Source organism: Nesoenas mayeri, assembly GCF_963082525.1.
Source record: "Nesoenas mayeri genome assembly, chromosome: 3".
In the NCBI taxonomy this organism is placed as follows: Eukaryota; Metazoa; Chordata; class Aves; order Columbiformes; family Columbidae; genus Nesoenas; species Nesoenas mayeri.
Window position 1 is genome coordinate 98,256,791 of NC_137544.1, and position 24,242 is coordinate 98,281,032.

The 24,242-nt window shown below is 35.4% G+C and overlaps 1 protein-coding gene across 1 annotated transcript in view; it reads right to left on the reverse strand.

Annotated features, from left to right (window-relative positions):
- Positions 1–24,242, reverse strand: part of USH2A (usherin) — a gene marked incomplete at its 3' end in the record, with an annotated part of 383,577 nt that overhangs the window by 228,810 nt on the left and 130,525 nt on the right. Inside the window, exons 21-28 of the mRNA XM_080341535.1 lie at positions 19,199–19,329; positions 13,183–13,309; positions 12,680–12,781; positions 10,990–11,178; positions 10,348–10,478; positions 3,619–3,892; positions 370–573; positions 156–236 (exon numbers count right to left, since the gene is read on the reverse strand). Coding sequence (XP_080197661.1) covers positions 156–236; positions 370–573; positions 3,619–3,892; positions 10,348–10,478; positions 10,990–11,178; positions 12,680–12,781; positions 13,183–13,309; positions 19,199–19,329 — 1,239 coding nt within the window. The remainder of the gene's footprint in view (positions 1–155; positions 237–369; positions 574–3,618; positions 3,893–10,347; positions 10,479–10,989; positions 11,179–12,679; positions 12,782–13,182; positions 13,310–19,198; positions 19,330–24,242) is intronic.

Consider the following 24,242-nt stretch of genomic DNA (forward strand, 5'->3'; position numbering starts at 1 on the left):
TAATTTGGTACCTATTCAAAGCATAAAACAGTTTTGTGCCTTCAGAAACACTATGTAACTTAGCCTACTCAACATTGTTGTCATAAGATTTTCCCCAGCCTGACATTAACAGCTAACAAGAAATGGGAATAAGTAACACTTAAAATTATATTTACCTGATTCTCTTGTACGAACACGGGTCCATGCACTAGATCTTGATCCTCCTTCATTTGAGGCAACGACCCTATAAAGATATTCTTCGAAAAACACAGAGAAGGATGGAGGAGAATGAAAAAAAAAAAAAAGAAAACAAACAAAACAGTGAACATGGTAATACATTAATACAGAATGAAATAAAAATGTATTTCATTTAAGGAACCAATGTGTTACCTGTAAATGGTTGTAGGCCACTCTCATAAACACTCTGCTCTTTTCCTCGGTAGATCAGGATGGAGTCATTTCCCCTGCAGTTAACAGCACTGTCAGTTGATGGGCATCCATCCAGATTGACTCTGACAGCACTGCTGGACACAGATGCCAAGTTAACGACAGCACCTTGTGTAAATTTGACATCCTTCATGCAACCACCGAAACCTAGCAAACAGTAAGGGATTATTATCACATAAAGAGCTTCAGTCATTAATTAAGAATCACTTTTGTTCCCTCCAATTCTGTATTTTCAGCATTAAAGACTGTAATGTGAATACGTTGACTTCCAACATGACATTCTGTTCCCCCTTTCAAGACACTAAGCTGGTAAAAATTCCTGGTATTCTAGTGTTGAATTCCTGCTTTACTAAACTAGACTTTCATTGTTATCAATTCCATCCCATGAGGAAACAGCTTACTGTTTGCTTTTCTGCCACTTCTTTAAAATTATTACTGTAAAAGTGACCCTGAATTTGAAAATCAGCTTTCTGCTGCTTGCTAATATTTTGTTAATATACACTCTTCCTCTAACCGAGAAGAATATATAAATTAAAAAAATAATTAACTTCAGGAGATCATAGAGGTATATCAGTTTATCCTAATGGGAATATAGCTGGTATGCTGTTTACAAACATACTCTAGAAATGTAACTCCAAACTGTTCATTTATGAGAAAAAAATTAAGTAACCTTATTATATATTTATTTATATATGTACATATATATATATATTTCTGTGAGTGTGTATAACATTCCTATCAACACTACAAGTATGATAAATTAGTTACTTGCAGTAAAACACCACTACAAAATTTCAGGATGCAGTTGTTCAAATTTCTGTATATTTCTGTGACTTAATGTAAAACAAAGCTAATAAACTGACAAAAAATATTCTCAGATCTAAGTAAAGTACAGTAGTTGCTCTTTAATGTAAACCCAAACTAAACAGTAACCACACTGAAGACTCCAATCCATTGACGAATTAAATTTGTAAATTAAAAATCAGCCTCTCAAAAATCAGTGCTCTTTTTTAGCTTTGTGAAAGCATCACATTTATATCCTATGTACTTTTATTGCAAGATGGCAGATCAGAGTAGTGTTTGCACCCACTCTGAGAATCTAATATCCATAGATAGTCCATGCAAAAAGTAAGGGGCACTAAAGATAAGTACCCATTTTGAATCATCCTCTAAAACACCTTCCCTCTCCACGATGCTAGGAATTTAGCCAAACTGCCCCTTAAAATGAATACATCCTCATTGAAGCTCAACTCGTACTCCACAGTAATCTGCTCAGTTTCTCAGGCAGCCTGTGGCAAAGGAAAGAGTAGCCCCAGTCTGCATGAGCATCTTAATCATTAGACAAAATGATGTTGTCTAACTTGCAATGAGATGCACACTGTAAAACCTATTTTAATACATTATTTTTAGTAGCTTTTTAGCTGCATTGCTCAATATTTGAAGATTTCTGACTGTCGTCAGTCAAATAATCTTGTTGCTCTCAGGTAGTTGCAGAATAAGTAATGACAGTAAAAATTCTCACAAATATTCCTGCCAGCTCCTCTCTATCCTGGCCTCTCAGGAGAGCATGTGATGGGTCATGCAAAGGTCCACAGACCCTAGCTGAAAGTTCTTAAAATGAAGTTGGAATTGACACAGAGGTGGAGTGGGAGAAGGATATTTTTCCCTTATTTGCTGTGAGTAAAACCATATTTCTTTATTCAAAACTAATTACTAAGCAGCCATTAATGGAGAAAACCTTTTGTAAATACTTAATACACTGAGAAGGTCTCCATATTGTATTATCATACCATTACATCATTACAGTCCTAAATAAAAACATGTTTAAAAGCTGTAATGCCTAATCTTCCTCATCTAAATCTACATTTAGGAACACACAAGCATGTTTTTATCTTCAGACGCTCTGAATATAAATTCACAGCCACCATCTTATTTTGTTGCATGCTTAAGAGGCTTGGTGAAAAAAGTAATGTTTATTGATGTGCCTCAATATGCCCTTGATTCTTTGTTCACAGATCTCTTTGCTGCAGGAGTTGCGAATGCATCCACTCATGAGGCATTACTATCTGCTACAAGGCAACACTGACAGGGTACGACTGATCAGCTCTTTTGGGCCATAAGTATTATGCACACAGAACCTGGAGGAAGAGTATAATATATGTGATGCCTACAGCTGGAAGAATACTTACAACAATATTTTTGAGCTAGCTGTCAATGCTAGTGCATGGATTTGATTCAAACTATTTTATAGCTGTGAAATCATGAGGCTTCAATGCAGCTCTGCAGAGCTTACTTGAATGCACCCATACAATGTCAGCTCATACATTCAAAGCCACTTATTAGATTCCCTACTAATCACTTACTAACTGACTGCTACTTATTTGCCCACAGGATCTGAAAAATACACCATGACTGATTAATAGTTTCATAAGGAATGAAAAACCTCACTCAAACCATAAAGAGAGCTAGTTTAATAGACACTTTTTGACGACATTTCACACAGAAGATCCTTTTTTGGAGGCCATAGGCATCAGGGTGTAATTGATGCTTCTCTTTTTTCCTTAGAAATTTGATCTGTTCCAGAACCGAAGGGTCACAGTGATGGCTAAAAGCATGACCATCTCCCCTCTTCCTCAAAACATGGAAAACATCATGGTAACATAGCCAAAATTCAAATTCAGGGTTTTATACTCCCTTAATTTTCTGGACCAGAATCGATATCACCTAAACAAGGACTCATAAACTCTCAACAATTCTTCCCCGTGGCAGCTTTCAGCCTCATTACATTGATTTAAGCTATGTTTACTCTCTTCCACTGTTTTTGCACTCCAGATCTGTGAGCAACACAAGTTGACCAAGTGAGACAAGTTTATCTGAACTGGCATTCTCTGATGAGGATTTGAAGTCTTCTGGGTGGGCATCTCAGATTACCATTTGATGTTCTCCAGTTCCTCTCCTATGAGTTAGATTACTTCAGATATCACTGGGTTGGAAGAATTTTTAAAGCATTACAAAAGGATCAGAATTAAGTAAAGCTGGATGGGTAAGGATAACTGGTAGTTAAAGCAAAAATGGGTGGGAGGAAAAATTCATGTTACATATTCATGTGTTTACACTACCAGCAACAGAATGTCCACCTTGTGCATGACACCAGTTTTTGAATAACCTACATTCTCCTTGGTGTCACCTTACCTTGTTCTAACCCCAGTTCTTTATAAAAATTCTGAATCCCAGGTGGGATTCCTCCTATGTAGATGGGTGAGTTTACTTTCAGCTGCTGAACACGGGGTTCAAGTGTCTGTTCTCGCAGTTCATTCATACTTGCTGAAACTATGGAGCCCTCCTTGTTCACGGTGACTTTGTTCCAATTTCCATCACAGTAAGACAGTCCTAACCAGAGATCCACTTGTGTAAAGATAATGCCAGTTTTTAAAAAGATGTTTAATATTCCACTTTTCAGTTCAATCTATATATTTTAAAACAGAGAAAAGATTTTGAAAGATACATCACACACAAAGCAACAACACAGTTATTTTAAAAAGTATTCAAGGGAGTCAATGAACAAGATCAATGAACAAGTAATTTTTATCTTCAGGATAGTAGAAACTACAATAATACTGTTTACACAAAACATGATAAATACAGCATATCAGTTAATTCAGACTGTAGGAAAATATATTCTGATTTTTTGACAACTGAATTTGGCAGTAATATAACTAAGTAAAAAGAAAAGACAATGAACTAGGGCTGTTTTGCTTTTTTTGAGAGTGAGAAAACAGTATTTTATCTATCAATTCATTTTTTAGAGGAATGTAACAAGATAATAAGGAAATGAAATGTCAGACCTGATTAAGGTCTTTTTAATTGGCTAGTGAACTCAATTTCAAATTTTTCCGGCATACATTGATTCTGTATTTCATCCTTATTCTTCTAAATCTTGTAAGAAAATAATTGTTTTTCTATGTGCTTTTAGAGATTAATGTGTCAGTTCTTTAATAGAAATATAAGTTACCTAAACTTGTGCTGCAAAAGTTTCCAAATGCTTTATTGCAGAACTGTTTATCCTAACCAAATGGAACACAACTGGGCTGAGACTGTAAATTGGCAGGTACAGAGCACTAAACACGTAGATGATGAACTTGCGACTGAAAAATATGGATACATTCACAAAAAGGCATTTCTCTTTTCATGCCAAAATCTTATTAAGTGAAACAAAAACTATGGATTTAATATAAATTCTTATCACCAGTATCAGCAAGATGACATGTTTACTGATGTCTGTAATGTACTGATAACATTAATATTTCAGTATTTGTAATTGGATTGTATTTTCCTAATTGAGACCCCAGCTGAAGGATAGACCTGGTACTTGAGATGTCATGGGCAATACAAGTCCTGTTCCAAAGTGCACACTGACTGCTTGCTCATGAGACAAAGGGATTGCATTTATTTGTTTCTTTGGGACCACAACTTTTCATATTTGCATGAGTTCATAGCCTTTTGTAGCTAAGGACTCTAAAACACAAGTAAAGAATGGATCATGGTGTCAATGCTGATGAGCATAGCTTGAATGAGCAGTCCACTGGACAAGAAACCATTTTTCTTCACTCATGAGAATTAATATGGAGCACACTGTGCTGGTGTGAAGTGTTCCAGCTGCATGACTACAGCAGCAGGGCAGCAAGTCTGCCCGAGCTGGAACATGGAGGACATGGTGTTTGACACAGGGTCACTACTCAGCACATCCCTCGTCCAATTTACTCATCTTTGTATAGTCTTAAAGCAGAAAGAGCACGATGCTTGTGCTTCTTGTGATGACCTGGACTGACATTTAGAATGCCCAAGTGCAGCTAGAGATAGGGAACCACTATTCACTTTGAACTGTTCTGCATCATGACGATAAAAAAGTCAAATCCTGCGTAGATCTGGCATTCTCTCTGGTACTGAGCATAGATTCAGGAAATCAAGAGATAAATTGTTTGCTTTGGATAAAATTCTGGGACTACTTTAAAAAATTCTTGATTGTTAATCTGTCCTTGGAAAATATATTATGACATTAAGCCAAAAATGCATGAATGTAGTCTTATTCTTCTGCCAGATGTGTCAGTTACCATCTCTCAACAGATTGAGACAATTTAACTTTGTTACAAGAGCATTATATGATAGCTCTAAACTTGAGCAGTTTCTCTGCTTGATAGTTAAAGGTATACTTCCTTTTTAGTATTTGAGGTACAAAGATTAAGCATCACTGAAAAATGTTATTAATATTGTTGTCTATGCACACAATTCTTATTTTGGTATACCTGAGCACACGATGTTGGAATTAGGAAAGCCAAAACTTAGGTTGAATATGGGATACAACGTTAGGGGCAAGAAGAGCTTCTATAGACACATGGGCAAGTTCAACGTGCTGCTGGTTACTAGTGTCATTGCTCAAAGACTGACACGTGGACCGATTCTAATAAAAATTTTGTTAATGATCCGGGCAATAGGATGGAGTGGACTCTCAGAAAGTTTGTCATTGTTAGCGAAGGGGGCTGCCACTGGTTGTGTAGACATAGAAAGCAGCTTTGAAGAAAAGGACTGAGGGTCAAGATGTATTACAAATTGAACACAAGGCAGCAACATACCCTTGAAATTATGAAGGCCAGCCATGCACTGGCTGTATTAGAAATAAGGTAGACAGTGGGTCCAAGGAGATTATTCTTCCCCTCTATTCATCATGTGTAAGACCACATCCAGACTACTGTATGCAGTTGTGGACATTCCAGTATAAGAAAGATATTGACACACTGGAGTGAATTCAGTGGAGGGGCACCAAGTCAGTCAGAGATTGAGTACCTAATGTATGAATTGAGGCTGAGAAAACAGGGTTTGTTCAGGAAAAGAACTTAACTGTTCAACTACCTTATGGGAGGATATACAGAAGACAAACCCAGACTCTTCTCAGAGGTGCATACTGAAAGGATGAGCGGCAAAAGACAAACTGTAACAAAAGGAATCACAGTTAGATAGATATGAGAATTTTATATTTTTTTTTTTCTGTAATGAGGGTGGTCAAAGATTGGAACAGGCTGTAAAATTTGAGAAGCTGTGGACTGTTCATCCATAGAGAGACACAGAATACTGAAACACAAAATGCCTGGAGAAAACTTATCAAACTTGAGTTGGTCCTGCTTTTAGCAGAGATTTGGAATAAATTAGTCCAAAAGATCCTTTTGACCGAAATTATTTTGTACTTCTGTATTTTCCTTCTCTTCAGGGACTAGTCCCTACCTCTCTCAATCTTCTTATAAATATATGATTTTGAAGATGAAACTAATATCCAGCCGTAGCTCCAAGAAAAAACACTCAGATAGGAGTTCAGCTGTGCTGGAGGCTGAATGACACTATGTTGAACTTTCCATCCAAAAGTCTCAATGAATGTTGAGCTATGAGACTGATTATGGCTTCAGCTACTTTGAACTGGGAAGTCATCCTGAGATTCAGGGTTATCAGCAGAGACAAGCAAGAGATTTCAAAGAACTTGGCAATGACATTCAGTTTGTGAGACCTTTGAAAGAAACAGTACATGGTACCAATGTTGATCCGGTCTTTCCAGTTCAAAATCAATAAGTTCAAAAAGACGTTCTGTCCTGGTACCAGACGACAGCAGATGCCCAAACACAGACACCTCAATAGCCTCCTCAGAATCAGTCAGTTTTTCATGGAAAGAGAAAAGGAACCTATTCCTCACCCCAGATGGAGAAATCACTGGTGAGTAATAGGAATATCACCTTTATAAGTCCCATATGAGTACCAGTCACTTCTTTGCTACTTAGAAGATTTTGAGTCCCCAAAACATTTATTTCACACCCCTCCTTAGCTCCATCATAGATAACATTTTCATCTTGGACATTAGTTATTTTCCTTCATGTAGCTACTTAAGTGCAATAATTTTGAAAAAGTTCCTACAGGACTTCTTTCTTACTTTGATCCTTCGCAGAAGAAAATCACAACATCCTCATATGTAAGCTCAAGAAGTGGAGTACTGCATGCAGTTCTGGGCTCCCCAGTTTAAGAAGAATAAGGAATTACTGAAGGGACTCCAGCAGCAGGCTATGAAGATTATGAGGGGCATAGAGTACCTTTGTTATGAAGAGAAACTGAGACAGCTGGGTCTGTTCAGCCTGAAGAAGAGAAGGCTGACAGGGGATCTCATCAATGCTTATAAATATCTCAAGAGTGGATGTCTCAAGGACGGGACCAGACTCTTTTCAGTGGTGCCAAACAATGTCAACAGACACAGACTGAAGCACAGGAGGTTCCATCTGAATATGAGGAGAAACTTCTTTACTTTGAGGGTGCCAGAGCACTGGAACAGGTTGCCCAGATAGACTGTGGAGTCTCCTTCTCTGGAGACATTCAAGACCCACCTGGACACGTTCCTGTGCAATCTGCTCTGGGTGAACCTGCTTTAGCAGGTGGGTTGACTAGATGATCTCCAGAGGTTCCTCCCAACCTCAACCATTCTGTGATTCTGTGATCTCTTGAATTTGACATCAGGTTCATCAGTTACAATGTCTTGGGAGCTGATGCCACTATCGCACAAAAAAATTGGCAGTGCTTAGCCTTTCACTGCTGTTGAAGTGGTCAGCATCAAGATCAGTAACGCAATCTCTACCACCAGTCACAAATACGTTCTTTCAATCACAACCTCATGAGGAAACACATGACAGAGTGAGAGCCAGTGATTCGTACTCGTTTTTCTGGTCACAGTTTGCTCATAATTATTGTGCCTGGATTAAAAACTAATCAGACTGAACTCTCTAGCTTGAGTTAATTTTCAGGGCATGGAAGTCATAGAAGTGACCTTTACACAGAGCACCTTCCTAGCACATAATTTTGTCTTGGGTGGAAGACAAGACAGAGTCTTTGGCTGTTTGATAGCAGGCTGGCCATGTGTCTGGTTCAGTTATTCCAAAACCATAAAGCTAATAAGAGAGCTGTGACCTATGCAAAGGGGAGGGTCAGGGAATACCATCTTACACTGGCACTCAGGATAAGTGGTAAAGCTTCTAATCTGTTTTGCAATGCAAGTGTCTGCTGACCAAAGCTCCTAACAAAGACATCGCAGCTCATGCGCAACATGCTACACACCTCATTTTCACTTTCTATTAACCTTTTTTTGTGAGCTCAAGTGTATGGAAAAACCTTCTGTCATCATTATGTATGTGCAGAACACAAAGCTGCAAGGATTGGAAAAGCATGTGTATACTCATCCTTTCTAAAATTCCTCATCTAAAGGCTAAGGAGATGTTGAGGTCAGGAGAAAAGTAAGATTAAAAAAAAAAAAAATTTACTTGGGTTAGGATAAATGCTAAGAAAATTATTTAAACACAGTTTTCAGTGCTAAAAAAATAAATAATAATTTAAAAAAAAACCTGCCAAAAATCTGGAAGTATGAGTAGAGATGGAAAGTATCATGTGTACCTACTTTGTGCTTTTGGCTGTACTTTCAATCTATTAAGTCCCCTTTTTCCTTTACAGTCATAAACTGTTTTGTCATATTTCTGTTAGTCTTTTACAAAGCAATAGAAAGGAAAAAAAAAGGATCACATACCACAAGAATCTCCAGAAATAAACAAACCCCATGTTTTACCCCATGAATATTGTTCAGCGTCTTTTCAATGTATAGGATCTTATGCTATTAGCTCATGATCTTGGTCATTACTTGATGGCAAAACTATAGTAATAACACAATTATCAAGACTTGTTATTGCAATTCATTATAATTTTTAACAAAAGCTGCTTGAAAAGCTGAAGCAATCAGGTCTAGCAGAATTAAAAATACAGGAAAAAATTATCTGCTGGAAAAGTCAGTAACATAAAAAGTAAATACAGAGTAAATTATAGTTGACCTGAGAAATAGAAAAAATATATTTATATGTTTTAGGTCAGAAGTTTAAAAGGAAAGGCACATTAGCTATAATGTCATGAAATAAAACAGGCTGTGACATGACAGACATTAGCAAAACAGCTACATAATAATAAAAAAATATATGAAATTCAATAAAAATGAAGGGCAGATTAGGTTATAAAAAGTAACAATACCATTAAAAAAGTCTGAATGACAATAATTGCTTCTTGGATCAACTAAAAAGAGATACTATTTTCAATCTAATATCTACTAGTTGATGTAAGTAGTAACTATAGCTGATCCATTAAGTAGTGGTAAACACTGTCTAATTATGTTCAAAACTCTTGGGGGAAGAAAAATATGAAAATCCAGAGCCATGTAACTAAATAAATTTGAAAAGCTGCAACAAACACATTCAACCTTAAACAAAATACTGGAAAAGATTGAAGCACGAGTACTCCTGAGCTTTATGAGTCTTATTTCAGAGACACAAACAAGGAAGTTTATATGCCTATTTCACAAGTGTGCTTGATACAGGATTTGTGCAGTTTCCTCTACAGCGTTGGGAAAACAGTGGTAGAGATGAGATGGGATTAAGCTGGACCACTAATTTCTGTGTATACGACAATCATTGTTTCAAATCAAAATGAAGAAATCCTATTGATTATTGAAAACTACATATACCTTAAAGAGAAAACTTTATTAGGAAACCAAACAATTTCTATCATTAACTTCTTGATTTACAATTGATTTGATTTTGTTCTAATATGAGAACTGGGAAATGGGGCAACTTTATACTTTACCAGGAATGAACCAAAAGCTTTTAATGCATATCTTATTCTTTTTTCTAATCACTTTTAATTCAGCAAAGAGAATAATTCTTCTTTGCTGTGCACAGCATTTAAAAAAAGTAAACCACTAAATTAACTATTGTTTGAAATTTCTTTAAATATTGGACATATCATAGAAGACAAAAATCACATGTTATATCTGAATATAGTTATTTGTATTTCTGAACTCACTGCAAGATAATCTGGGCCATCTTCATTGTAAACAAACAAAAGCAATCCATTCAGTTGATCTGTTCTAAATTTGAATGAGATCTCAAATTCCAGGCCACCGCTGAAAACACCCGAGTGTAGCTCCAGAAATCCTTGAAAGAAAGTAAATACATGCATACGTTAATCAAACACATAAATAAAGAGGTTCAAGAAACCAAAGCAAAAGCCTAGGCACTGCTTTCTACTTTGACTTGAAGAATCCAAAGGTTTCAGAATCAAAGGTTACAATTTTATCACTGTGCTTTGTAAAGAACAGTTAACCATAATGTACTGCAACAAACCAAAATGGTGCAATGTCCTAAATTTTGCTTCATGTCATCTTCTGGTACATTACAGGCATCTGTGTCTCTTCAAATGTGAAACGTCACCTTTTACATGCATATCAAATCTGCATGCAGCTACAGCAGCACTACCCGTCTGTGAGTGCAATTCTTTCTCCATATGGTAGCCTCCCGTAAACCCAGAAACCAAATTTTAAACCATTAAAAAATAATCCTAGATAACTAAAACTAATTTGAAAAGCAGAATGTTGCAGTACTTTTGATATCACTTTTTTATATCTCAAGATCATGCTGGGTTAGTGCAAATTTTACAGTAAATTACCTTTGCCAAGAAAATGTGCACCTTCAGAGAGGACAACTGGGCATCCTTCCCAAATATGATAGACATTGTTGTGCTCTTCAGCATCCTGCCAGTTCAGAGATTCCCAGTTCTCATAGGGAGTATGCACTTTTTTCAAAAATATGTCACTGAGACACCCCACAAATCCTTTCTGGACTATCATCTTCATCCCTGCAAAAAGAAAAATAACTTTTTTAAGCCAATCACCTGCAACTAAACACTGGGATTAATTTCTGTGTTTTCTACATGCTCATCACATCTTTTGTGTCCATGTGTGCACTGATAATCAGCCAATAATCAACTTCATAAAGCTGATCTCCAAGCTAAATCCAGATTTCTGAATGAGTATAGTCACTAAAGACAGCAGCTACTGTTATGTAGCTGAAAATATTAAACATTTTGAGATTTTGCATACAAGTATTTTCAAATCAACAGCACAAATCTACTCCATGAAGATTCCAAGGGAAGTTTTCAGATTTACCCTCTTTAAACAAAACAATAATTATGAAGAAAGGTATGAAACTGCTGAATAGAAACAGACAACACTACAAGAGCTAAGTCATACGAATACATTTTTAGAAGCTTCATCAGGAAGTTTTTCTTTCCTTGTTTGGATAAAAAATAGCTGTTCATGGCTGCTAACTCTTCCCTCGCTGTGGCAAAAATATAAAGCAAGTTTTAGAGATGGCCTTCTCTTGAATGGTATTTATAGTCAATCTCATGTTGATTATTTAGCTAAGATTTCAGAAGCGGGCATCCTGGATTACTTTATAAACCACAGTTTCAGAAGAACACATGAACGTATTTCTGGTTTTAGTAAAGTGACATAAAGAAGGAAAAGAGGGAGTTGTGCTCTAGTGTACCTCACATCAAGCCATCAACTAAATTTCAGATCTTTATCAGTGGTGGGAATACAAACTGAATAAAACAGTTTGGCTTTCAGGTTAATACGAAAAAACCAAATAAACAAACAAAACAACAACAAACACAAAAGCCTGGATACTAATCCACTGAGAACAGCTAATTGTATACTGGTTTTGTATGCAGTCACCTCTCTGTTATCTGCTGGTAGAATATACACTTGGCATATATACTAAGTTTATATACAAAAACATATGTTTATTGATTCTTCTGGAAGTCAGCTACAATCCAGGTCCACATAAATACAGCTGTAGAATACAGATATATTCATATACCACTGAATTCAACGCAACAACCCCTGCAGGATCCAAACTTACACCAAAACAGGCCAGCATGTTGTATCCCTGCATCCAGGTGGAATGTATTACCCTGTGCTTAAGCTAGTAATACTAACATGTATGTGTATTTTGGAACAGAATTTTGGAATCTAGAATGTAAAACAGACCCATAACTTTCACATGCATATCAGTTCTGTCTATAAAATTCATTAAAATATACACAGACCACATACACAGCTTTACTGCTGATGAAATCAACTACATTGATATTTTAGTCTATCTCGAAATATAAAATTCAAGAAACTGTCCAGACTTACTTTTTAGTAAAACAATTGTGTAAATAATTATGCAAATTAACTACTGTCCTTATGTTTCTGACACAATGTCAATACTCCCTACAGTACTGCAAAGGCAGTTAACTCAGTGGCACTGTATTGGATTTGTCATATTACATAGACCACAGTCATACTCACCTACATCCTCTCTCACAATAGCATAACCCTGTGGAAGGCCTCCAATAAAAACTCCGGTGTTCTCTCCAATAATGGTACTGCCACTAGTTGCTAAGGAAGAACCTGAACAAAATAAGTCATTATTCTTGCGATTAATGCTTTCAACAGATTTTCAACTCAATAACAGAATATTTACATTTGAGAAAAGAGGCTAGTGTAACATAATATCCTACCATTTGCCCATACATATCCTGGAAATATTTACAACTCCATTTTACAAAAGAATGTTAACACAATAAAAGTCACAAGCACAAAAATACAAGCTCCTCATACATAGTATTAAATTACCAAAGATTCGCAGTGGACAGACACCTCAGATGCACAAACAAAACACTAGTGATTTTGTCAGAAAATTGAGTGAATTTTTTGCTGTATGGATGAAGACAAGCAGTGGAAAAATATGCAAGTGAACAACACCCTGAGAAATACTAAAATAGTAAAGCAAAATGGAACTGAGTTATTACCTGCGTACTGCCCATCCACTGTGATATTTCCCAGTGCTTGAATTCTTGTAGCAATTATTTGGTGCCAAGTGTTATCATTGTACTCTTTGCCACCATCATTAGTTGGAGTGACTGCTACTGCAGATCCCTTTTTATTAACAGAAGAATCTGATTTAGAATATTTTCAAAGCAGGATATAAACTTACACCTTACTCTCTATACCACTCTGCAGTATATAACATCTAAAAATAAAGACAAAAGTCCTCTACTTCTTTTGGAATACTGAATTACGTTTAGGACTGATTCCCCCACTAAATTAACCTTCTCAAATAATAAATGAGGGACCAAGAATCTAGTTCAGTTTCTATTAAAAATAGAAAACCCTGTGTCATTCCCATGATAAAGACAAGGATGAGACACAAATTACTGAGGGTGGTATAGCTCAGATTTCTTATTTTTTATTTATTTTTTTAATAAAGTCTCTATTTAACTAGTTCATTAATTGTGAAGTGTGATGGCCATGACTCAACATGCCATCTTCAGAAAGCAACTGCTTAGCAGGATTATTGACTGCATTGCTTGTGTACAAGAAGGGACCCAAAAAAGAGATGTACTTGTAGGACAGTATGAAGGCACGTGTTCTGTCTCTGCTAACTGGGTATCAAAAGGACTTGAATTTTTAGGTGAAAGAGTATAATACATTTATGAAGGAAAAGGTCACGTCAAGAAATTCAGGGGAAAAAAAATAGGAAAATAGGAGGTAGTTAATAAGGATTTTTTTACTTGTACAAGGAATGCTTGTAAAGATGTTTTTCATTTTAACTAGAATTTTTACTTGGTTTTATTAAAACAAACAAAAAAATATAATTATGAGTGGGTGAATTAAGAGACATTCATGGCAAAATGCAGAGAAATCTTTCCTGACTTGCTGAGTAAGAGGGATATGACAGATGCTGTTGCCAAAACAAAGATCAAGACTGTAAACATCCAAACAAAATACCCCATAAATTTGTGTAATGATGCAATAAAAATAAAATTAATGTATTTCAAGAATTTTGCTGAGATTTCTATTCAAATAGTTTTCCCAATAATTCCTGTAATATTGACTCAGGATCTTCTACCGTACCTGAACAATGTGGGAAAGTAAAGTTACTCTATGTAATTCACAAAATACAATTGTCCTATGTAGCAAGCAACTACTGAACAGTAAGACCATTTTTTTGCATAGAGACTACATAATATTAAATCATGACCTCTGCAGTTACTTTATGGCGTAAGACAGGCTTCAAAAAAATCAGTTTCAAAAAAATATATAAAAGAAAAATAAAAACTTCCTTATAATTTGGGGAACTAGCTTGTTACTTTGCAGTTGCAAACAAGACAGTTCTGAATTTTCTTTTTCCAGATCTTCTAGTACTCTTTCTGGCTCAAGGACTTTAGACTTATACATATGAAGAAAATCTGTTGATAAAAACAACCACCTATTGTGATTAATACTAAAAAAGTCTTGTTAAAAATTTGTATTCTGCCTTTAGAGATGTGCATCTATTAGAAATTGCCTGTCAGTAAATAGATTTAAAAACACAATATACATTTGAGTCGGGGACTGTCACTGTGTATCCTATGCATGAAATATATAGGATATGTACATGACAACAGAAAAAATATTTGCCCATTAATATTTACAGCAAGTTTCCTACTCTATTCAGCCAGCATCTTGGTACTGAGGCTGTTTGTACAGCAGTACTCTGTCCCATGGTGACAATACAAAGCTATATATCCTTACATACTAATGTGCACTTTTTCATATACTATTTTTTATTGTCTTCCCTCCTATTTCAACATTTTAATATTTTACAAACACACATTTCATTATCGTAGTTTAATAATTAAAACCAGAACTGGTGTCATGCCCAATTAATGTGCCCTGGTAGCATGCCCATTAGTTTTTCCATTAGTGAATTCAACAATACTAATGGGATTACTAGCATGGGATGCTAATTGGGCGTGACATAAGAAACTGGCTTACTTCTTAGCATACCCTTGCTAATGATGAAATTAATGAGCATTTTATTAAATGCTGTCTCATCAAAGTGTACTTAGTTAGCGTTAAAATTGTTACAAACGATGCTGCATTCTAAAGATCAGGTGCCTGAATAAGTGGTTCTTCATATTATGTTTGCCAACAGTCTAGTGCATTAACAGTTTTATACACCAGAAACCACATTTATTTGTAACCAGTTCAATTTGGGACCACACAACCATATGTGCTAACCTGTGCTTAATTTCAATGGGGAAGAAAAAAAAGACTAAAAAAGAAGGTAGTGTTCAGGGTTCAGCACACACTGCCTTGGAGGCCTCTGTGTGAAACTTTATCCAGAGCAACTCTGTAATCACATACAAATATCCTGTTGTGAAATGGCTTGTTATGCATTTTGGAAATCACACATAGGGAACACAATATGGATTAGTTTGCTGAGCCATACAATAAATCTTAATTTGTAGTAGCTCTTGGTAATAAATAAGTAAATATGAACCTATGTGGTTCTTCATGCTGATGATTACACTCATGAAAATATGTAGAAGCATCACGAATATGGGTGCTCAAAGATACTGTTTAGGTACCAAAGTCTGATTGTAACTACAGTCAAGTTTTTTCAATGCCCAAACTCCTACAACTGAGAAGGTGAACAAGTACTGAAGTTTTGCTAGTGTCAAGCAGCAAGGCCTAGACAGGATTCATATCTAGGTATTCTCCATCCTCCTATTTTGGGGAGCTACAGCTTGCCCTCAGACTATGCCTACTACTTCGGCCTCTGCACAAAACCAAGGCAATAAGTGTTTCTCCTTTTTTCTGTAAAGTTTAATAAATGGTTCATCTTCTAAAATGGAAGAGCTGGATTCAACTCCCTCCATATTGTGAGAAGAATCCCAATACTTTGTCCTCAGAAGACTATCCTAATCACTAAGGAAAATGGTGCTCCAGATTGACCTTAAATTTCCGCTCTTAGTGATTTCACTTTGTATAAAATATTCAGTGCCTTTCTGGGAAAAAGATAGAATGAATGACCTGTAGCTGCTGAAAGATAACTACAAATTTAGCTAGAGTTGATTGTGTAGTTCAGGAGTGGATTTAAAGGCATTATGATGAGAAAAAACTCCGCGAACACCTGAAGTTTTGCAGACACACTGAGTTTGAAGGAAGGTCTATGGAGTAATTTGATTATGCAGAAAGGACTGAGGCAAACATCTGTTAGTAAAAAACCTCATGCCTCCTTTCATGAGTAGAAACCTGCAAAGAATAACAGTAAATTAAGAAGGAAAAAAGAGCAGCTGGACAACACAAAAGGGAGACAAATGAGATGGTCAGACAACAGCCAGATGAATGGTATTGTACATAAAGTTGAGAAGTATAAACTAACAGGAAGAAAAGGATTAGAAATTAGAACTTAGAGAACGAAGAATTCGAGCTGTGGAAGAATCCCCACTTAAGAAGACTTGGCAGGACTATCCCCAGGGCAGATACAATGAGAAAACATGCTGCTGATGATGAGTAAAGATACATACCAGAATCCTGAAAGGAACTAAGGGTAAAAATCATTAACCTGTGACAGGACACAGCTGGAAGGGTGCATAGAATATCATACCATGCTGCTCTAAAAAGCAGCAGAGACAGAATTGTCATCAAAATGAGTTTTTGCAGTTTTTAAGAGAAGAGCACAGAGGCAGGGCCATAAATGTTTATCATATAAGCCATGATCATAATTAGAGAAAACGATGCATATAACCTGGGTAGGAAACCACATATTGTCAAAAAGATGTAATTAAAACCTTTGCATACTAATGCAAACTGTGATGCACAAAGGAAGGATTAAGAATTTTTGCTAAAGAACATGATACCTGACATTAAAAAGATAAGAATAGCAAATAATGACAAAAAGAATAAATAAACAAACTATGTAGAAAACAGAAACAAAGCTAAAGATAGTAAGGTAGCACAGCATATTAAAGATACAGAAGACTGAAAAAACGTTTATATCTAAAAGAATTATATTGATGTAGACCACAGTACCATACTTCTGAATCTGAAAAAACACAGCAATCTCTTCCATAATATTAATGAGAAATTAGAAAATATTAGCTTTCAATAAATATCTATAGTAAATCAAATGTTAAGACCTGCAACTATTCCTGAACACCTTGAATGATAGATTTATTTTTTCTTTTCCTACAAGCAGTCACTGAACCAGAAATATAGACTGGTTTAGACTTTTTAAGGGTAGGGTACAGTATGGAAGTGATGGTGATAAAAATCAGCATGGGACAGAGTTGTCCCAAGCTGATTCAATTGAAACACAAATGAAGATATATTAACAAACAACTAATTTGTTAAAACCCAAGATAGTAACTATTGAAAATATTGCTGAACTGAGAAGTTCTAGGGACTGGATATGGACAAGACCTGCATTTTTTAAGGTTAAGAGATAGTGATAAGATTAAAAGAAGAAAAAAGAGGAAAAGATTAAAAGAAGAAAAAGAGAAAAAAAAGCCCCAAACCAGTCACTCTTCCACTTGCTCCTCCCTTCTTCCCTGTCCCCCAAATACCATGAATCCAAACAAACATAACGTCATCTTGGGAATGAGTCCAACCTAGCTGACAAAGTACTTCAGAAGGTGCAATTCTGCATGGAAAGCTAGGAATAGTACCTGAAGCAGTAAAATACTAGTTGAAAGATATCCCCTCCCATTAAACCAAACAATGCCAAAAAAAAAGTGAAACTATTACACCTAGAAAGCTCTTGCCAAGGAAATAAAAATTGCTTTTCAGTTAAGTGAAGGTATAAGTGTAAAAGAGATAAAACAAAACTAGTACCTATTGACATGTGGATAAGGGCAACATTAACAACATTAAGCATGGTCCCAAAAATTGAAGAAGTACACACTGATTCACTTTGCAGCAAGGAAAAGCCTGTGTGTAAATGCAGTGAAAATAATAGAAATTTATATGCTGGGGACAGAAACAGATTTAGTGGTTCCTAGCATGGGGGTCACACGCACACTAGCCTCCGTGTAGCATCATGCCTCCTATACGGATCCTTCAGAGCTCATGAGAAGTTTCCCTGCTGCACAACACCTCTGCATCTTCATGGAGCACCAGTCTCTGGACCATGGCAGAGCTCAGGAAGCAAAGGTTAGCAGACCATCATCAAATCTCTAAATCTCCACCACTTCATGCCATTAAGCATTTCTGCTCAACCCCCTGGAGCAGTAGACATAAGGCCAATCACATCATGAGACACAGAGGTGTGGTAGAAGATAGGCCTGATATAGTAACCAGGCCTTCCAGCAAACCGGAGACAGTGGTAAACTTATGAAAAGGATGCACAATACGTCATTCTGCCAATATAATTAGAAAATTCAATAATTACTTACAGTATCTTGTATAGTTATGTGAGTCTGTAATGCTTTTTTATTGCATGAGAAGATCCAATTTTGGGATGCAGTGAAAACAGAAAATACCCAAACAGAAATGCAAGGAATGTAGCTTCATTTTTAACTTGGTGATTTTTTTACTAATATTTCCCTCATTATTACTAGAAGTCAGAGACAACTTGCCTCACATTAATAGCAACACACTGATTTCAGTAGAAAAAGACAAAGTCTCAAGATGGGAGGCTTAAAAATAATTGACTAAAAACATATAACCTTTATTTGGTAATTCAAAAATGATTTCTGTTCACCTTTGTAATCTCGGTATTTTAAGCTGTAGTACTGTTTGGTGGTACTGACAAAAAATCCAAACCCATAAAAATGCAAAAAACAAATTGTGAATTGTGGCAAATATCACAAAAAACAAGGAAAGCTTTAGTGTTTCAGTGTTTGTCTAGCCAAAATGCCCAGTTATTTAATGGTTCTGAAGAGCTAGTTAACTTGTATCAATTAAATCAGAAATAAGTTTTTAAAAGGATAAGTATGTAAAGAAGCACTGAAAGGAATAATATAAGCCATTTTTATAGGATTCTGTCTATTGTTGTACCTGTGGATCAAAAAGAAAGTAAGGACGTCCATTCCTCAGCTGAAGTGCAATATATTCCTCTTGATTCCCAGGTGATGCAGAGAAAAAGATCAAACCATCAGGTTCCTGTGTTCTAAATTTCACTTTAATACCTGGTTAGAAAAAGCAAGCAGATGGTTAATGCCAGAAATGGTTCATGTGCATTCTAACAGTGTAATTACAAACAAAAAGTTGTTTAAAAACAGCAGTAAAGTGGCAAACCAAAATCATGGAAGTTTTGTTCACCTAAAACCCTGCCAGTCATTGCAGGAGAAATTTTACTAATGCAGACTGAATCAGCCCTTGAAAGAAATTGTTGTAATTTCAGAGACTTACTCATCTTTAAAAAAACATACGTAATTGTTACTTATGCTGTTTAGTAACTTCTTTAAAAAAATCAAATTCAAATATTAGCGTGCTATTCCAAGAGTTGAGGTTTTTCATGTAGATTTTTGCTTGTCCCTTAACATTAGTATTGGTAAAGTAGAAATGAGGTTCCTGCATGGAAGGATTTCTGTGAAGAATGTGGGGGTTTGGTTCCAAAAGATATAAACATATATATAGACACACATATTTTTTTTAATATTTATATATATTCTTTTATAAATACATATAACTAAGTGCACAATTACAAGTTTTAACAAAAATTGGTAATAGCCCAAAGAATAATTCATTAACTAAGCTTAGTTAAGAACTTTTCAGATCATTATCAATAGTTCTCCATTTGGTTTCCAAAGAAATATTGTCTCAGCATACGAAATTTCATCCAAATGACATACAAGTAAAAACAAGCACAAACCAACCAAACAAAAAACCCCTCACATACCATAGATTTTTTTACACTAACTTTTACCACAAATAAAATATCAAAACAACAAGCTAATTAAACAGCTTGTAAACTTTGGAATATTGTTGTCCATGGTATAAACTTAGTCATTAACTATCTTAGGCCACAATTCATAAATTATGTATCCAGTATTGAGAAATATAATTACAAGTAAACATGTTTTGTAGAACTGCCAATTTTTTATGATTATAATGTCTATCTTTTAAGCTGTCTCCTGGAACATTATCTTAGAAAAATAAATGAGAAAATTACCAAACCATATGCCTAGCTTGGCCCAATTTTTCTAATGTGCAAATCCGGATATTCCAGGCTGAGTCTATGGTGGAGCCAGGCCTTTACTAAATTTTTTTTGAAGGGAAAGAAAAAGGCAACTACAGCAACATCTACCTATACTATAACACTTCCATGACATTTCCGCATAAAGTGCTTTTTACAGAACAGGATCATTTATTGGACTTTAGCCAACTTCAAACTGTTCAGTCTTTTCACATGCACTTTCACTATCTTATGTCAGGCAGAAAACAGCTTCCAGAAGACATTTCTGAAGACCAGAGGATCCCTCCTCACATCTAATTCAAAAGAACAAATACAAACGAAATAATTTAATTTCTGCAAAAAAGACAATTATTTTATAACACTGTGTTCAAAAATACTAATTGAATGGTTCAAAATGGTAATATTTCAGTAATTCTAAAAGTTTTCAAATATTACGCAAGAGCTTATTTTCTTCTTTGGATACTGAAGAGGCTAACAAACCTTTATTCCTGCCTCTAGGGTTGCCATAGCTTCATATAAAGCATTGATGAGTCAGGAACCATCTTTTTCAGACATAGCCCATACAGCAAATTCTTCTACATTTGTCACTTATTATATAATTCAGAAAAAGACACTGCCCCTTTAAATGCAGATATCTTTGAAGTTTCTCAGGAGATAAGGAAGGTTCATATAAGCTATCTTTTAATAAGTACTTTCATTCTTCAATATTAATATTTTACCATATTTCTAGAAGTGAGTGCAATGGAGAAGTCAACTATTAAGCAAACTTTTGCCCCATGGATAATATTTTCACTGGAAGATAAAAACCTGTGAAATTAATATTCTTCACAGGAAGATAGAATTAAAAAAAAAGTCTGAAGAGATTTCTCAGATAAATAGCTATATAATTGTAAATTCCAATCAAACAAATTGAAAATTCTTGGCAAAGAAAGTTATCTCTTTTTCCTCGCTAAAGCCCTTCTTTCTGTACAACACCAACTAAAATCAACAGAAATTGTATATAAAATTTTGACTACAGCATTAAGCTCTCAGCAGTTCCTCTAGGATTATAAACATCAAGAGCTTACTTACTGTTAAGACTGTGTATAACACTTTTGCCTAATCAAAGTACATTTTCCCACAGAAATTATAAAACTAAATTTGGGTTTAACCATGGAGGGGATAGATGGGGTGTAAAACTGTCAGTTCCTATACACTTCCATATTTAGTTCCTACTCTCTCTGTGAGAGTGTTTCTGCATGCTACATGACATTACAATAGCTAAAACACATTTTAAAATGTATTTCATGAAAATAGATCAGTATTTAAAGCAGCTGCACCTAATGGACAATGGAATTAGAGGAAAAGAAGAAACTCTGAGGACACTTTCCTGTACATACTCATTAATATCCTCTGCTGAATACATGGAGCTCTTCATATTTTGTGACAGCCTATAGCTCTCTGCATTTTGTTGAGAGAAGCTGGAAAGTATATATTTTACTATTTCTTTAATGTGTTTGAAAACATTTGCGAAGTTCATCATCACAATCATTACATACAGATAATAATCCCATTGATGAATAAATGCTGTTAATTTTTAAATTGCTTTAGTTTTTTGGTAGAAATCTAAGATATATACTTAAAAGTCCTTTACCTATGTCTATATACATATGTACACACACACATATTTGTACATGCAAACGCACACACAAAAATTTCCCAAACTTTTCCCAAACACTTACTGGAGTCTCCAATTGCAAGTCAGTAGCCCCTTTTCTTTGGGGATTGTAGTAAAACCAGAAGAAATTAAAAATCCATTGTTTTTAAAATCAGACTGTGCGGAACTCCCATATTTTGAAAAAAGTCTAACTTTATTCAGAATGACACAATTTGAAGACTGACTTTTATATACTCTTAATACCTCAAACTGCCAAAAAGCTAAATCCAACTAAAAGGTTGAACAACCATAAACACAGAATATGAGTGAGTGAATGAAAGGGGGAAATATGTAACATGTCTTGTGGGAACCAACTATCAGGCAAACCCACAAATCCGCTTGATGAGAACTGAGTATTTCTTTTACACTAAAATGACTAATTTGATACCTGTTTTTGCTTATTTTGCTTACTACCCCATTATACCCACTACTGGTAAAACAAACAGGACATTTTAGCTTTAATCTTCTTACTACATAACCCAAATAACTTCAGTCATGTTTGCATTAATGCTGCATTAATCATGTTGTTGCGTATTAATGAGTTTTCAGGCTATGCTAATTACTGTCATAGATTCTGCAGCAGCCCATTAAATATACAAATTACAGAATTAAAGAGCCAGAGCTCTTCATGATTAATCTTTAAATGGAGAAAAACTAATGATGTCTGTACAAAGTTTCTCTCCACTTTTGGCTGACTGAGCCCAATGAACAATCAATTAGAGTATTTGAAGAATAAGAATATTGCACATACAGGTTTGTTGTGCTGTTATGCTACGTAGAAGACACACATTTATAACTTTCTATCAAACAGACTACTGTAACATATTCTAGTGTTTAAGGTCTCCCAAAGCATTGCACAGGGGTAAAAACTATAGGATATTCCAATTCATTATTGCATACTCATAGGAAGCTGCTGGTTCCATATGAATATAGTAAATCAATCTTCTCCTTTTAGCAAGGACACAAGTCCCGCTACTCCCTAGTAAGAAAGATTTACAGCAAACCTTGGTGAGAAGAAAGCTAAGATAAGTTAAAAGTCATTTGATAAGATTTGATGTATTAGTAGCACTTTATCCTCTCACTTATAGACTGATGCTTTTCAGGAATAGTGTAATAACTAGTGGTTAAATCAAGAGATTCAAAATTAGAAGACCTTGAGTCTGTACTCAGCCAATGACTGAGGCATGTCACCCAAGAGCCATCATTTAAATGCCCTGCTTCCTTGTTCTTTCCTGAAGAATGGTGGCCAATATCACTTGTGTAAGGTTCTGTAATGTTTGAAAAAATCGTGACTATTTTGTTCTCCATAGCCTTAAGTTACATATAAAACCAGCAAAATGCTCACATGTATTCAGAAAAATTATCCAGACACTACGTATTTACTGACATTCCAGAAAAACTAATATATCCAAAAAAGGATATTAGTTTAGCCTTCTCCAAATACTGCATATTATGCAGAACATCACAAGACTTCCCTAAAAAAGAGATTTTCAGTCTGTATTAATATTAACTCTGCACATCAATAGCTGCTCTTTAGAATAAACTGGGCCATTACAGACCTGTCCAATCAGTCCTCAATACCATGGAAAAAGTAAATAAATCCTACTTGATACATGAAAGATTTTATATTTATACAAAGCAATTCCTAAAAACAAAACAAACAACAAACAAACAAAGCCAAAAAAAACCCCACAAACCTGCTCAGAGCAAGACTAATCATGGCATGAGAATACTCTCATATGAAGATGAAGCGAACAAGACTGGACTGCTGCACTTAGTGCACAAGGAAGAGGACACAACACAAGCACATGAGGTTGTCTACGAAAGGCCAACAGGGAGCAGAGAAGCTTTCAAACACATCCTCAACATACAAACAAAACAACATTCAAAGAAAATAAAAGCAGAGAAGTTCAAAGGAAAGATGTACCTTTTCACAGGTACTTTACAGCTTCTTCGTGAGAAGAGAAATGTAATTATAATAGGACAATCTACAAAATATTGACACAAGAAGTACCTGAGAGTTTAGCAAGGCCCAAGAGGAACTGGAGAGTCTGACTACCTAGATTTACCTAAACAAATAAAATAAGTGTTCAGAAAAACACAGATAAAACACATATCATGGTGAAACCTGGTGTGGAAATGCAGATAATACCATTATCTGTCAGCATTTCTCTGCCATTAGAGTCAACATCCAGTTGTTTACACAA